The following is a 16,538-nucleotide window of genomic DNA, read 5'->3' as shown; positions in this document are numbered from 1 at the left end:
GGGATTTGATTGCAGGACTTCGAAAGACTGGGGTAAACAAAGACTCCACTCTTGGAGGGCACACACAAAGTAGTGTGTGCATCGGGACCCAGGGGAAGGAGCAGTGACCCCATAGGAGACTGAAATAGACCTACCTGCTAGTGCTGGAGGGTCTACTGCAGAGGCGGGGGGAGGCTGTGTCTCACCGTGAGGACAAGGACACTGGCAGCAGAAGTTCTGGGAAGTACTCATTGGCGTGAGCCCTCCCAGAGTCCGCCATTAGCCCCACCAAAGAGCCCAGGTAGGCTCCAGTGTTGGGTAGCCTCAGTCCAAACAACCAACAGGGAGGGAACCCAGCCCCACCCATCAGCAGACAAGTGGATTAAACTTTTACTGAGCTCTGCCCACCAGAGCAACAGCCAGCTCTACCCAACACCAGTGCCTCCCATCAGGAAACTTGCTCAAGCCTCTTAGATAGCCTCATCCACCAGAGGACAGACAGCAGAAGCAAGAAAACTACAATCCTGCAGCCTGTGGAACAAAAACCACGTTCACAGAGAGATAGACAAGATGAAAAGGCAGAGGGCTATGTACCAGATGAAGGAACAAGATAAAGCCCCATAAAAACAACTAAATGAAGTGGAGATAGGCAACCTTCCAGAAAAAGAATTCAGAATGATGATAGTGAAGATGATCCAGGACCTCAGAAAAAGAATGGAGGCAAAGATCGAGAAGATGCAAGAAATGTTTAACAAACACCTAGAAGAATTAAAGAACAAACAAACAGAGATGAACAATACAATAACTGAAATGAAAAATACACTAGAAAGAATCAATAGCAGAATAACTGAGGCAGAAGAACGGATAAGTGACCTGGAAGACAGAATGGTGGAATTCGCTGCTGCAGGACAGAATAAAGAAAAAAGAATGAAAAGAAATGAAGACAGCCTAGGAGACCTCTGGGACAACATTAAACGCAACAACATTCACATTATAGAGGTCCCAGAAGGAGAAGAGAGAGAGAAAGGACCAGAGAAAATATTTGAAGAGATTATAGTTGAAAACTTCCCTAACATGGGAAAGGAAATAGCCACCCAAATCCAGGAAGCACACAGAGCCCCATACAGGATAAACCCAAGGAGAAACATGCCAAGACACATAGTAATAAAATTGGCAAAAATTAAAGACAGAAAAATTATTGAAAGCAGCAAGGGAATAACGACAAATAACATACGAGGGAACTCCCATAAGGTTAACAGCTGATTTCTCAGCAGAAACTCTACAAGCCAGAAGGGAGTGGCATGACATATTTAAAGTGATGAAAGGGAAGAACCTACAACAAGGATTACTCTACCAAGCAAGGATCACATTCAGATTCAATAGAGAAATTAAAAGCTTTACAGACAAGCAAAAGCTAACAGAATTCAGCACCACCAAACCAGCTCTACAACAAATGCTAAAGGAACTTCTCTAAGTGGGAAACACAAGAGAAGAAAAGGACCTACAAAAACAAACCCAAACCAATTAAGAAAATGTTAATAGGGACATACATATCAATAATTTTCATATATATGAATGGATTAAATGCTCCAACCAAAAGACACAGGATCGCTGAATGGATACAAAAACAAAACCCATATATATGCTGTCTACAACAGACCCACTTCAGACCTATGGACACATACAGACTGAAAATGAGGGGATGGAAAAAGATATTCCATGCAAGTGGAAATCCAAAGAAAGCTGGAGTACCAATACTCATACCAGATAAAATAGACTTTAAAATAAAGAATGTTGCAAGAGACAAGGAAGGACACTACATAATGATCAAGGGATCAGTCCAAGAAGATGATATAACAATTCTAAATATATATGCACCCAACATAGGAGCACCTCAATACATAAGGCAACTGCTAACAGCTGTAAAACGGGAAATCAACAGTAACACAATAATAGTGGGGGACTTTAACACCTCACTTACACCAATGGACAGATCATCCAAACAGAAAATTAATAAGGAAATGCAAGCTTTAAATGACACAATAGACCAGATAGATTTAATTGAAAATTATAGGACATTCCATCCAAAAAACAGCCGATTACACTTTCTTCTCAAGTGAGCACGGAACATTCTTCAGGATACATCACATCTTGGGTCACAAATCAAGCCTCAGTAAATTTAAGAAAATTAAAATCATAACAAGCATCTTTTCTGACTACAACACTATGAGATTAGAAATCAATTACAGGGAAAAAAACGTAAAAAACACAAACACATGGAGGCTAAACAATACGTTACTAAATAGCCAAGAGATCACTGAAGAAATCAGAGAGGAAATCAAAAAATCCCTAGAGACAAATGACAATGAAAACACGACGATCCAAAACCTATGGGATGCAGCAAAAGCAGTTCTAAGAGGGAAGTTTATAGCAATACAAGCCTACCTCAAGAAACAAGAATAATCTCAAATAAACAATCTAACCTTACACCTAAAAGAAATAGAGAAAGAAGAACAAACAAAACCCGAAGTTAGCAGAAGGAAAGAAATCATAAAGATCAGAGCAGAAATAAATGAAATAGAAACAAAGAAAACAATAGCAAAGATCAATAAAACAAAACTAAAAACTAGTTATTTGAGAAGATAAACAAGATAGATAAACCATTAACCAGACTCATCGAGAAAAAATGGGAGAAGACTCAAATCAATAGAATTAGAAATGAAAAAGGAGAAGTAACAACCGACACTGCAGAAATACAAAGGATCATGAGAGATTACTACAAGCAGCTATATGCCAATAAAATGGACAGCCTGGAAGAAATGGACAAATTCTTAGAAAGGCACAACCTTCTGAGACTGAACCAGGAAGAAATAGAAAATATAAACAGACCAATCACAAGCACTGAAATTAAGACTGTGATTAAAAATTTTCCAACAAACAAAAGCCCAGGACCAGATGGCTTCACAGGCGAATTCTCTCAAACATTTAGAAAAGAGTTAACACCTATCCTTCTCAAACGCTTCCAAAATATAGCAGAGGGAGGAACACTCCCAAACTCATTCTACGAGGCCACCATCACCCTGATACCAAAGCCAGACAAAGATGTCACAAAGAAAGTAAACTGCAGACCAATATCACTGGTGAACATAGATGCAAAAATCCTCAACAAAATACTAGCAAACAGAATCCAACAGCACGTTAAACGGATCATACAGCATGACCAAGTGAGATTTATTCCAGGGATGCAAGGATTCTTCAATATACGCAAATCAATCAATGTGATACACAATATTAACAAACTGAAGAATAAAAACCATATGATCATCTCAATAGATGCAGAAAAAGCTTTCGACAAAATTCAACACCCATTTATGATACAAACTCTCCAGAAAATGGTCATAGAGGGAACCTACGTCAACATAATAAAGGCCATATATGAAAAACCCACAGCACACATCATTCTCAATGGTGAAAAACTGAAAGCATTTCCTCTAAGATCAGGAACAAGACAAGGATGTCCACTCTCACCACTATTATTCAACATAGTTTTGGAAGTCCTAGCCATGGCAATCAGAGAAGAAAAAGAAATAAAAAAATACAAATTGGAAAAGAAGAAGTAAAACTGTCACTGTTTGCAGATGACATGATACTATACATAGAGAATCCTAAAGATGCCACCAGAAAACTACTAGAGCTAATCAATGAATTTGGTAAAGTAGCCGGATACAAAATGAATGCACATAAATCTCTTGCATTCCTATACACTAATGATGACAAATCTGAAAGAGAAATTAAGGAAACACTCCCATTTACCACTGCAACAAAAAGAATAAAATACCTAGGAATAAACCTATCTAGGGAGACAAAAGATCTGTATGCAGAAAACTATAAGACACTGATGAAAGAAATTAAAGATGATACAAACAGATGGAGAGATATACCATGTTCTTGGATTGGAAGAATCAATATTGTGAAAATGACTGTACTACCCAAAGCAATCTACAGATTCATTGCAATCCCTATCAAATTACCAATGGCATTTTTTACAGAACTAGAACAAAAAACCTTAAAATTTGTATGGAGATACAAAAGACCCCAAATAGCCAAAGCAGTCTTGAGGGGGAAAAAAAGAGCTGGAAGGATCAGACTCCCTGACTTCAGACTATACTACAAAGCTACAGTAATTAAGACAATATGGTACTGGTATAAAAACAGAAATATAGCTCAATGGAAGATGATAGAAAGCCCAGAGGTAAACCCACGCAACTATGGTCAACTAATCTACGACAAAGGAGGCAAGGGTATACAATGGAGAAAAGACAGCCTCTTCAATAAGTGGTGCTGGGAAAACTGGACAGCTACATGGCAAAGAATGAAATTAGAACACTCCCTAACACCATACACAAAAATAAACTCAAAATGGATTAGAGACCTAAATGTAAGACCAGACACTATAAAACTCTTAGAGGAGAACATAGGAAAAACACTCTTTGACATAAATCACAGCAAGATCTTTTTTGATCCACCTCCTAGAGTAATGGAAATAAAAACAAAAATAAACAAATGGGACCTAATGAAACTTAAAAGCTTTTGCAAAACAAAGGAAACTACAAACAAGACGAAAAGACAACCCTCAGAATGGGAGAAAATATTTGCAAATGAATCAACAGACAAAGGATTAATCTCCCAAATATATAAACAGCTCATGCAGCTCAATATTAAAAAAACAAACAACCCAATCCAAAAATGGGCAGAAGACCTACATAGACATTTCTCCAAAGAAGACATACAGATGACCAAGAAGCACATGAAAAGCTGCTCAACATCACTAATTATTAGAGAAATGCAAATCAAAACTACAGTGAGGTATCACCTCACACCAGTTACAATGGGCATCATCAGAAAATCTACAAACAACAAATGCTGCAGAGGGTTTGGAGAGAAGGGAACCCTCTTGCACTCTTGGTGGGAGTGTAAATTGATACAGCCACTATGGAGAACAGTATGGAGGTTCCTTAAAAAACTAAAAATAGAATTACCATATGACCCAGCAATCCCACTACTGGGCATATATGCAGAGAAAACCATAATTCAAAAAGAGACATGCACCCCAATGTTCATTGCAGCACTGTTTGCAATAACCAGCTCATGGAAGCAACCTAAATGCCCATCAACAGACAAACGGATAAAGAAGATGTGGTACATATATACAATGGAATATTACTCAGCCATAAAAAGGAACGAAATGGGTCATTTGTAGAGACGTGGATGAATCTAGGGACTGTCATACAGAGTGAAGTAAGTCAGAAAGAGAAAAACAAATATCGTACATTAATGCATATATGTGGAACCTAGAAAAATGGTACAGATGAACTGGTTTTCAGGGCAGAAATTGAGACACAGATGTAGAGAGCAAACGTATGGACATCAAGGGGGAAAGCAGCAGGGGGAGTGAGTAGTGGTGTGATGAATTGGGAGATTGGGATTGACATATATACACTAATATATGTAAAATGGATAACTAATAAGAACCTGCTGTATAAAAAAAATAAATAAAATAAAATTCAAAAATTGAAAAAATAAAATAAAGTGTAAGTTTTAGGCAGCTGGTAAGGCATACAGGAGGACATGGAAGGAGAAAGAACAAAAAAAAAGAAGTACTTTCAAGAGGATGGAAAAGATAAGTTTGGCAGAATGAGCTAGTTGAGAAGAAAGAGTCCAGAAAAGTAAAACAAAGGCTTCTTTTGCAAGATCAGAGGATTTGTGACTTGTCCTAATGAAAGTGGAATCCATGAAGGTTGTGAACAGGTAGGATAAATAATAATGTTAAATAAAAATTTTGACAGCATTTCATAAGCACTTGCTAATTGTCAGGGGGGTTTTAAGTGTTCTGTGTACATTAATCCATTTCATCCTTACAAATACCCTGTGAGGTGAGCTTAATATTAGTAATTGGCCTTGCGGTGATCCATAGTGTTCAAAGTGCTTTCCCAGACAGTATTTAATTTTATTTTCTCAACCTTTTAGGTAGTCATTCTTGAGATTTAGGGACATAGAAAGGACTTTGGCTAGATTTGAAGGGGTTGGAAAACAATAGCCTGCAGGCCTTCACACTACCAGATTTTGTAAATAAAGTTTTATTAGAATCCAGATGCATTCATTCTTTTGTGCATTGTCTATGTCCACTTTTGTGTTACAACCAAAGAGCTAAGTACTTGTGATAAAAACTATATAACCTACAAAGCTAAAACATTTACTCCCTGGCACTTTATGTAAAAAGTTTTGTCAACTCCTGGTCTAGAAGAATGGAAAGACCTTGGACTTTGATTGCTTCCATTTTGAGCTCTACCAATAACTTCAAGCAGGTAGACTTGAGAAATCAAATATATGAATACATAAAGCTGTTGCTGTGGACTCCACACAAAAAAATGATGAATAGGTAACACTGAACCTCAGAAGTCTTAAAGGTTAGTTATTTAAAACCCACAGATTCTAATTTACTAGGAATCTGATCAATTGTATAGGATAAATTTGTAGGATAATTCTTTTTCTTTTTTTTTCCTATTAAAGCTAAAACAAGAAGAAAAAAGCAAAACAGTTGGAAGGATTTACTTAATCTGTAGACTGAAGTCTCCTTAATATGAGGTTTCAACAGTTTCGGCAGTATAACTCCTCATGAAATATTGACTAAAAACTATCAAATTTAGCCAACTTTCTGCACTGTACCATTAGTACAGCATCTTGTATGGTATCTAATGTTGAGGCATATAATGCATAAGAATCTATTCTTTCTCCGAACTACACATGCCTTTGCAATATATATTACTCATTCTAACCCTTAATTATATAGCCTTTGAAGTATCTCCTAGATTATCCATGTATATCTTTTCAGCTAGATCGTAAATTTATTGAGGGCAAAGGAAGGACCGTGTCTTCTACTGCTGCTCTGCATTTCCCGCAGCTCCAAAGTGAAATGGTTTGATTCATCGATTGACTAAATAAATAAAAGCAGTAAATTAAAATGTTAATAATGGATACAGTGTGTTCCTATGATGATTTGGCTCTCTGTTGGGTACTTTCTGTGAATAAACTGTAATCTTCAGAGCAACAGGAAAGGTAGTTATTGATAGCCCTCAAGGCTAAGAAGAAGGGTCAGCTTCAAAAGTTGGGAGTGATCTAAATTATCATGAGCTGGATTACAATTTGACCTTCTTTTTTTCCATTTAGGTATAGAAAGGTGGTTTCCAATAACTGCACTGATGGGGTGAGAGAACAGTACACGGCCAAACCACAGAAGTGCCCAGGGAAGGCCCCGCGGGGGCTCCGGATCGTCACCGCTGATGGAAAGCTGACAGCGGAACAAGGGCACAATGTTACTCTCGTGGTGCAGCTGGAAGAGGTAGGACCGAGGCCCGTCTCCCCTCTACCTTCTAGAGCCAGTGATTTTTCCTAAGGAGTCATGGCTCCCTTTACATGTCTTTTTGTCTTGGTTTACATATATATTTTTTTAATTTTAAATTTTGTTTAAAATTTTTATTCTACTTTTAGTTCCTTGGTTTTTGTTGTTGTTATCATTTCACTTTCTCTGACACATTTCTTCAATTATTTTTATTTCATTGTAAGTTGTTCTTCTCTCTTACTGAATCTCTCACTTGCGAGGGATTCTGTTTGGATGTAACCTTGCCTTGTTGGCGCTTTTAGCAAAATGTTTTCTCAGAATACATCAATGGTATTCCTAGAATAACTTAACACACACACATGCTGAACTAACCTAAAAGCTGCTAATGCTGTCTTCCTCTCTTAACCTGAGGTCTTGGCTTTTCTTTCTAAAGGCAACATGCTGGTCATACATATAGCATCAAGGCCAATCTAAACATAATTGAGTATAATTTCTTTGACAATAGGTTTATTTTTTAATAACACCTTAGGGATATTATAAGCATCAATTATTATTTGCCAAATTATGATTGTCTGAAATTTATGAGTATTTAGATGGTAGGATAAGATGACATGTATGTTACGTATTTTAGAATGTACACGGGTGTGTTTGTCATCTTGTAAATGAGGAAGATGATCTCTAAAGGATAAACACTTTCATAAAATGATCTCAATTATTAAATCAGGTATGCTACCTTCAATCATGTTTTCTGAGTACCTAAAATATGGCCAACACTGTGCTAGGCCTTGTGAATACAATGGGATTTTAAAAGTTCATAATGACACCAGGATGAAGATATACAACATTGACTTACCCCATCCTCTTCTGATAGCCCAGTGGCTCTCAGCCTTTAATATGCATAGGAATTACCTGGTGGGCATGTTAAAACAGTTTCCTGGGCTCCGTCGCCAAAGATTCTGATGCAGTAGGTTGAGGTAGGACCCAGGAGTATGCATTTCTAACAAGGTGGTAGGTTATGCATCATGCTTCAAGAAAAAAAAAAAAAAGAAGGAAACAAGGGCAACATCAAGAGGGATAGACCAGTCTGAGAGGTTCTGGAGTGTGACTTGAAGGGGAAAAGATGAAGCAGTTAGGATTACATTGTCAGGTTTACTCAAAATACTTAGTATTTTAATTCCTGTAGAAAAAACTGTGAACTAAATGAGTTTGCAACCCTGGCTCTGATAATGCTGTTGCTTTTAGTTCAAGGACCACTTAGAAAACCACTACTCTAACCTAATACTCTTTTCTACTATCTTCTTAATAAGTGCCTTTTAACCATACTCAGTTTTCTAAATACTAATGTTCCCCAAAGTTCTTCAGTTGGAACTAGAAAGAGATGGGCCAATTTAGACCAATTGGAGTTGCTTGCATTTCACAGAAATAAATCTCTGGGAACTTCTGCCTGAGGCTATGACAGACTAGCTTGCTGCAAACCAGATATATATGTATTATTTAGAACAAGAGTGAGAGAGAGAGTGGGAAAGAGAGAGGCAGACATACCCACAGAAGGAGAAAGAGGATTTGAGAAGCTACAGTTCTTTTCTGTATGGGAAATTCATTGTGATGAACATTTTATGCTGTACTTCCCCTCAAGAACCTTGCCAATTCATACATCATACTGTATAAGAGGTCAGATTTTCAGATTCCCAGTAGAAGGTGAGATGGAAAGTGTTGGCTAAACATCTGTTGGTGGACTTACAAGTCTGGGAAGATAGAGGTTGGACTTCAGGGTTACCAGGTCAGCTGGGACTGACGATGTCAAAACACAGAGAGAAGGGACGCATAGAGAAGACATACAATATTCTGTGTCTTTTGTTCCCTTGAGTTATTTGACAATATCTGAGGGATACAGACAAAATAGAAAGTAGTCAGTTAAGAGGATGTGAAGTCAAACATAGTTTTTAGAAGTACTACATTTGGGGGAGATAAAAAATTTGAGGTTAGGGACTATCAAGAGGAAAGCCCTGGTGAACGATACAAGACTAGGTTCTGGAGACTCCTGGAAAGCTCTATGCTAGGAGTTAAGGACAAAACAGAATTAGACCAGGCTCTCTACACCCTGAAATCCCAACTGACATTATTTCAGTCTTTGAAGGGTTAGAGTGATTTTCCCCCATTTTAAATGTCTGTCAGAAGCTATAACAAATCCCCTTTAGGAAAATAACATACATCAGAGGCTTTACTTGTTTTTTGCGTATAAAATTTGGGGTGTTTAAATAATTACAGATATATCAAGAAACAGGACCAAGAACAGGAAAAAAGCAACAGAAGAAAGAACAGTTGCCTGAGATATGATTAATATGTTTATGAATATTGGATAAGATATAAAATTTAACCCCACAGCAGTCATCAACAGGAGGCAGTAAGCAAATGGAAGTTATAGAAAATAAAGATATAATTACTGCTATTGATCAACATTAGCATGGAGAAATAAATGCCAGTACACATATAAAACGGAATACCATGCAACAATGAAAAACAGCAAACTATTGCTACATACAGAAATGTGAATGAATCTCATAGCTAATATTGAGCTAAAGAAATCAGACTGAAAAAAATGCATATTATGTGAGCCTACTTAATTAATCTGCAAAAAATAGGCAAAACTGATTTATGGTGATAGAAATGAGAATAATTATTACCTTTGAAGGGGGAGTGGAAGGGAGGATTTTGGTGGTATTAGCAATTTTAAATTTCTTGGTGATTAATAAATGCATTCACTTTGTAAAATTCAAGTTGTGTATTTAATGATATGCATATTTTTATGTGTACTGTATTCAACAAAAAGCTTACTTAAAAATCACTTTAGAAATTCAAATAAAACACTTAGTATTTAGGTCATTAAACAATAGGGAAAAAGAAAACTGTTAGGGAGGGAATTCATTTTCCAGGCCAATCCTATATCCTATGATGAAGGTGAAGGTCCCTTTCCCAGAGACATAAGGAACCTCATTATGATACTCAGAAGAACATCATCTTCTGAAGCAGCAGATGTCAATGCTGGAGCAGGATTCAGAATTTAGATTTTTATTTCGTTTTGAAGAATACAGTAGAGCGAGATCTGAAACAAGAAATCAGGCCTGCTCAGCTCCAACCTCTGTACACCTTCCAGGGACAGAGGCCAGGCTCTCATCTATTCACTGTTGCTTTCCATGTAACCAAGATGATCAGGCGTCTCAAACTTAGCTGGGTGACATGGGGACAGCTTGGGGAATCTGGTTCTAAGACATGTAAGTTCATGCCTTCTGGGCACAAAAAGGGGAAAAAAAATAACGAGTGAGTTCATTCCACTCGAATGGGCAAAGCTACAGCAGCAGGGATAAGTCTGCTGCCTTCACCTGTCAGAATTGGCCCCTTGATGCTCTTGCCTCCTAGTACAAAGCACCAAGCCCTAAAGACTGTCCCCATGTCAAGAGGCCCTGGAGACCTCACATTTGATTGTGAGATCCTGTGCTAATGAGTCGCAAGCTCACCTTACAGAAACAACCTCAGTTTCTCTATTAATCTCTGGACTATATACGTAGGCATGGCTGAGGTGTGTGATAAACAATGCAGAATACAGGACAGCAGAGTGTCTCAGAGAAGCTGAGGAGCGCTGAAAGTTGACATGATAATAATGCAGATGTCTAACATTGATTGAGCACTAACTGTGGTCCAGTTTGTGAGTGTTTCATGGATTGTCTCATTTAGATCCCACTGCAGCCCTATGCGAGTAAGTATTGATATTATCATTATCATTTTATAGATGGCACAGCCGAAGCACAGAAAGGCAGAGTAACTCACCTAAGATCACACAGCTACTAAGTAATGGAGCCAGGAGTCAAATCCAGGATCTATGTTCTCCTGCCTTGCTACTGCTTCTCTGTGGCGGAAACAACCATTTTCTGGCAAAGAACTTCATGTATTTCCTAAGGCTCTCTAGAGGTGCTTGGCAGGAGTAACAAAGATCAAGGGGTAGAAAGAACAGGCAAAATTATCTACGCCCAACTCAGTCTGCGCTGTGGCTGCTGCTGTATTCTTAGACACTCGTCAGTATGTAAATCAAGAGTTTCCTCCTGGATTTTCTGAGAATATTCATGGCTTGAGATCAGCTTGTTGAAAACCATTTCAGCAAAGAGAGAGGCCAAATCCTCCTCTTTGCAATTTATTGAATGACTACAGGCGTATCTAGTGCTGTTTTATCCACTCTAAAGAATGTTGGAAAGCATAGGATGTGAATGCAGTACTCAAGGACTTTAACATCCATGTGTACCAAACTTCTCCTGAGTCTTAGGTATGAATTAGGTTATAATATTGCTAAATTAAATTGAAAACCCAAACAAACAAAAACTCCTGACATGTGCCACTGGTAATACATAGGTTCTCTACATCCTTCTCAAAATTTCTATGAGTTCACTTCTCATTTGAATTTGTTGCTCCTAAATTTACTTTGAATAGAGTATCTGATTTGCCCCCATACCTAGTGCCAATTCTTTATAACAATAGGGATATTAATGCCATGCTTCTGATGCCCCTAAAGCAGCAAGTCCTCCAGGTGCCAAAGGGACCAAGAGGTCCCTGCTACATTTTGATATGGCACCGTAGTGTGATTAATGAGATGTGGGCAGAAGACTCTCCAAGACAGTATAATATTTTATCATTTGGGCACCAAAGATCATGCTCCTGTGTCTCATGGTTTATTCCTGGTTCAATTTTCTCCTCTAGACTTGTCTTCTGTCTGCGAGGCTAGGTTGGACTGGGGACTGATGCAACACCCCCACCTTTCTTTGTCCCCAGTTACTTACATACAAACCCCTCTGTGTGGGCTCCATCTCCTATGCGTATCAACTAAAGCATTAGAGACCTGAGGAGTCAACCGTTCCACCAACTAGTTAGATATGTGTGTTTATTTGTTCTTCAACAAATATTTTACTGAGTTCCAATTTTATGTCATGTACTTTTCATTTATGAGTAGACATATTTCAGCTTGTGGAACTACATGTTTTAGGTTAACTAGGACCTCTGCTGTATCAAGTTTTAAGTAAAAATCTAAACACACAAAATGGAAAATACTAAATATTTTGTATTCATTCAAAACAAAAAAAATTAATTTACTTAATTAAATTATAATAATGATCTATATTAGATTATTATAGATATCTATATCTATATTACTAATCTATAATAGCAGTCATCTCTTTTTGGCATCTCCCAATAAGTGATCAGTATTATTAAGATAGGAATCATATCCTGCCTGATTGCAGCTCTAGCATCTCTGCTTACCGTGCCTACAATATTGATAGGAACTCAATAAATGTGTGTGGATTTGGATAGGCTTCCCCAAAGAATGTAGAGATAAAGTCTAAACTTAAAAGGAAAAAGGCTCTTAAAATTTGAATAACATCCCAAACATGTTAAAGTCTTCATCTGAAATCCAAATCCCTTCCTATATTCTGTTCTAGTGCATGTCCTAATTCTAAGATAAGAATATCAATGAAAACCTTGCTAAAACCAGAGCAAAGAAGAGAACTTCTTATTGACTGAAGATAATCAAACGCTAAGTACACTGATGCCAACTTGTAACTCCATGTACGATAGGATGTGCGTGAGCCAAAATTTTGCAGATTTGACAAATGCAGGAAATGGAATCCCTTTTTGTAAATAGCATGTGAGCCCACCCCCACATCTAGGTGACACAATGACATCATAACACAAGTCCTTCAAAATCCTACAGCTTGGTTACTCAGAGAACCGCATAATTCTGTTGAAGTTGATGAAAAGCTCCCGTGTTGGGAACCCCATCCCTACTGCTTTGAGGATTCTCTCCAAATTTACCATAATAAAAGAATCTTCATTAGAAGCAACAAGGCAAAGGAGCCAGTCTTGCTTCCATCCCAGACTCACTCATTATGGCAGATCCAAGAACACACACACATGCACACACACACTCACACTCACACTATGCATTTATGCATCACTGTTTTCTTAAGGACAAAGAACATTGATCCAGGGACCAACCAAGAAGGGAGAGGAGGAATCCATGAAGTTGTGTTTAAGAAGCCGAACATTTTACATTTTACGACACCTGAATTTTAGGAAGCCAATCGAAGGTGTTTTACAGTGAGACCCCAGCAATGAGAGGTAGCATCTCTGAAGATTTGCTTAAGATGGATGTCCTCTGGACCACTAGTGAGCACCTAGTGAGTCTATAGACTTTCCATGTGATAACTCGGCTTTCTAGAGAAATCCAATGCGAGAACCTGAAGGCACAGGATGGATGGCAAAGGACCTAATCAGTCTTAAGAGCTCAGCAAAACTGATTTGGAAGGCATTCATTTGAGAGGACTGCTAGGCAGTAGTGTCTGCATGTTATGGGAAATAATTAAATCTGTTTTAAATAGCTGTAAGAATAAAGAGATGCAATTCGCTGCATAATTTAAGACTTTTAAATTAAATCTGAGGCAAGGGACTAAAATTAAAAACTTTGATCCGTATGTCATTGTTTTAATACTTCAATTTACATACAAAGACTGGAACTTAATAAGGAAAATTCATGATTATAACTTCTTTTGTGAGATTTAACTCTGAAACGTGAAGGCTGTGTCCTCATTAAATGGATTTCAATGAGCTGTAATTTCACATACATTGAAAGACTTACGGCCACATAAAAGTAACCACAGTGTAATAGCACTTCATAAATACTGCAGGATGCTGCCAGCCATCGGATGATAGAGAAGTTGACTTTTGATAATTTTTTTGTGTCTGCGAGACACTTACCTGTTGAATTGATAAAGGAATCTGATCTACTTTTTCATCTGCAGGAAGAGTTGGCATAAAGAGTTAGCAGGAAGTGTTAAGTCCAGGCAGGTGTCACTTTCTAAGCCAGCCCAGATCCATCTCAGAAGGTTCAGCTGTTTTCTTCTTCCACACAAAGGAATGGGAGCTGATTTCAGTGAGCCGTGGAGATTTAAGAGCTTTTCTTATGCATATATAATTCCTTACTCTGTTCAGCTTTATTCTCTTTGACTCTAGCAAGGTAATTGAGCCCTTCATTTCTTCCCCCTTGTTGCTCCGGATTAAAGAGGAAAGAAGGAAATGAGGCAGGCAATATAGGTTGTCTTTAAGAGGGCTGATGCCTGAAGTTCAGGTTGTATTCAGGTTAGCAGTTCTCTCTAAGGCTCCACTTTTCTCTCTCCTCAATACTGGTCCATGTGCGTTGGTGTATTTCTATTCTTTAGGATTTCAGAGAATAGATGTTTGCAAAGAACTTCAGTCTGCCTTGACAAGCTAAGAGAGATACTTGGCTCATTACTGAGAGATCCAGTACAGTGAATATCCCAAGGGCAGGAGTCATGAAATAGTCTTCAGTTTGGATTTTCAATCTTTCTACCTGTCTGCCTCAGGCCCTCCAACACTGATGTCCACCACCCCTTGAATCAGGGCTTCACCAAACCACACAGTTCTTGCCCAAGTGTGTAACTTCCTCAGGTTTCTGGCTTTGTACTTTGCCATTCATTATTCCATGGCTCTCTGTCTTACCAGCTCATTCCTCTGTGTAACCCACCCTTCACATGCAATGGGAAGTCTCCATCACGTGACAACAGCACTTGGATAAGTTCTGCATCTTCGCCGAAGAGCAGAGATTATTTCAGCAGCCTGGAGGAATGTTGGAATATGTGTGGATGTCCAGTAATGCCAATTACAAGAATAATAGAATTATGAAAACGACAGTTTACCTGGCCTAGAAATGACAACTAGGATCATCATCATCTGCCCATCTTTATAGCTAAAGAAATTGAGGTCCAATTGTAAAATGCATTTCAAGGGACATTCAACCAGGTCTTCTAACTCTCAGGTCACCACCTGCCTTCTTTAGGGCACCTCTTCCACATATAGAGATGTGGATTTCTATAGATCTCTGTAAAGTCACTTACATCTCATAACAACCTAATAACTTGGAAAAGTGATGAAGTGACATCCAGGGCAAGAAGTCAAATATCCATTTCATAGACAGGATCTCATGACTCAATTAAGTCCACCAAGTGATGCTGGGTATAAAAATTCTGAAAGCTATTTGAAATTTTGACAGCAGAGCATAAAACAGTGTAATAATTTCAGTATTGCCATTGTTATTGTGTGTGTGTGTGTGTGTGTGTGTGTGTGTGTGTGTGTGTGTGTGTGCGCGCGTGTGCACGTGCACGCACATTATCATTGGTTAATATGGTATTCACCAGTGTAGCAATGTGATCTCTGTGTGGTACGATTATGAGCAATTTGAATTTTCTTCTTCCAAATTTTATGCATGTTCTACAGTTTTCTCGAAGAATTCATCATGGCTTTTCTCTCTTTGTTCTTCTTTCTTCTAATGAGGTCAAAATATTTCTATTACATATTTTACTAATAGGAGAAACTCATTGTAGGTTTATTCCTAAAGGAATCTTCCTACTACTCTTTCTTTCAAAATGTAACTTGTTCTTATGACATACCTGAATGTTTACTTTTAGAGTGATTTTTTAAAAGTCATTCAAAAACATTTATACAATTTACGTTATTGGGCAGCCCCATAGTTTTCCTGCCAAAGGCTGCTGGGGTGACTCCTGAAGCCACCATGTAGCGGTAACAGTATAGCAATGCCCTTTACCACCTAAAAATGGTTTTGAAAGCACAATGGATCAAGGTTCTGACCTCTCTGTAGCACAACGTCTAGATGGAGTAAGGAGGCCTTTGCTTATGGTCATTTATTTACTTACACAAGCCAAGTGTTCCTCCTGACTCATGGTGTTCTGTTCCATTCTAAGCCAGACAAGTACAGAAGACATAAAAATGAAATTTGGAAATTTGCTGTTCATTTAAACACATGGTGCTACAGCTTATATGTAAGTGAAGGATTAAACCATTTTGTGATGTTCTAATAGGAAATTCTTGGTCGGAGCATTAGATCCAGAAGTATTTAGTTAGGCAAGTTCCAAGGATCATAGTCCTCAAAGAAGGGTCAAGCCATCTGTATTTCATCAGAGCGAAGGCGAAATATGCATCCAATCAAATTATTTGGTGGGTCCATAGCCTGGTCTCCCTGGCATCACTGGCCTTGTCAGACCTGAGTTTTTTGGTGAAATCATAAAACCACATGGACTACCCT

General features: G+C 38.1%; 1 protein-coding gene across 7 annotated transcripts in view; it reads left to right on the top strand.

The window, feature by feature from the left end:
- SORCS1 (sortilin related VPS10 domain containing receptor 1) overlaps nt 1-16,538 on the top strand; it is a 584,051-nt gene that overhangs the window by 489,691 nt on the left and 77,822 nt on the right. For all 7 annotated transcript variants that reach the window (XM_082408268.1, XM_082408264.1, XM_082408269.1 and 4 more), the window contains exon 18: nt 7,207-7,378. In XM_082408268.1, the coding sequence (XP_082264394.1) occupies nt 7,207-7,378 (172 nt within the window). The remainder of the gene's footprint in view (nt 1-7,206; nt 7,379-16,538) is intronic.

Source organism: Balaenoptera borealis, assembly GCF_965194805.1.
Source record: "Balaenoptera borealis genome assembly, chromosome: 10".
Taxonomy (NCBI): domain Eukaryota; kingdom Metazoa; phylum Chordata; class Mammalia; order Artiodactyla; family Balaenopteridae; genus Balaenoptera; species Balaenoptera borealis.
Note: the sequence above shows the minus strand (reverse complement) of the source record. Positions and strands in the feature narration are given on the sequence as shown.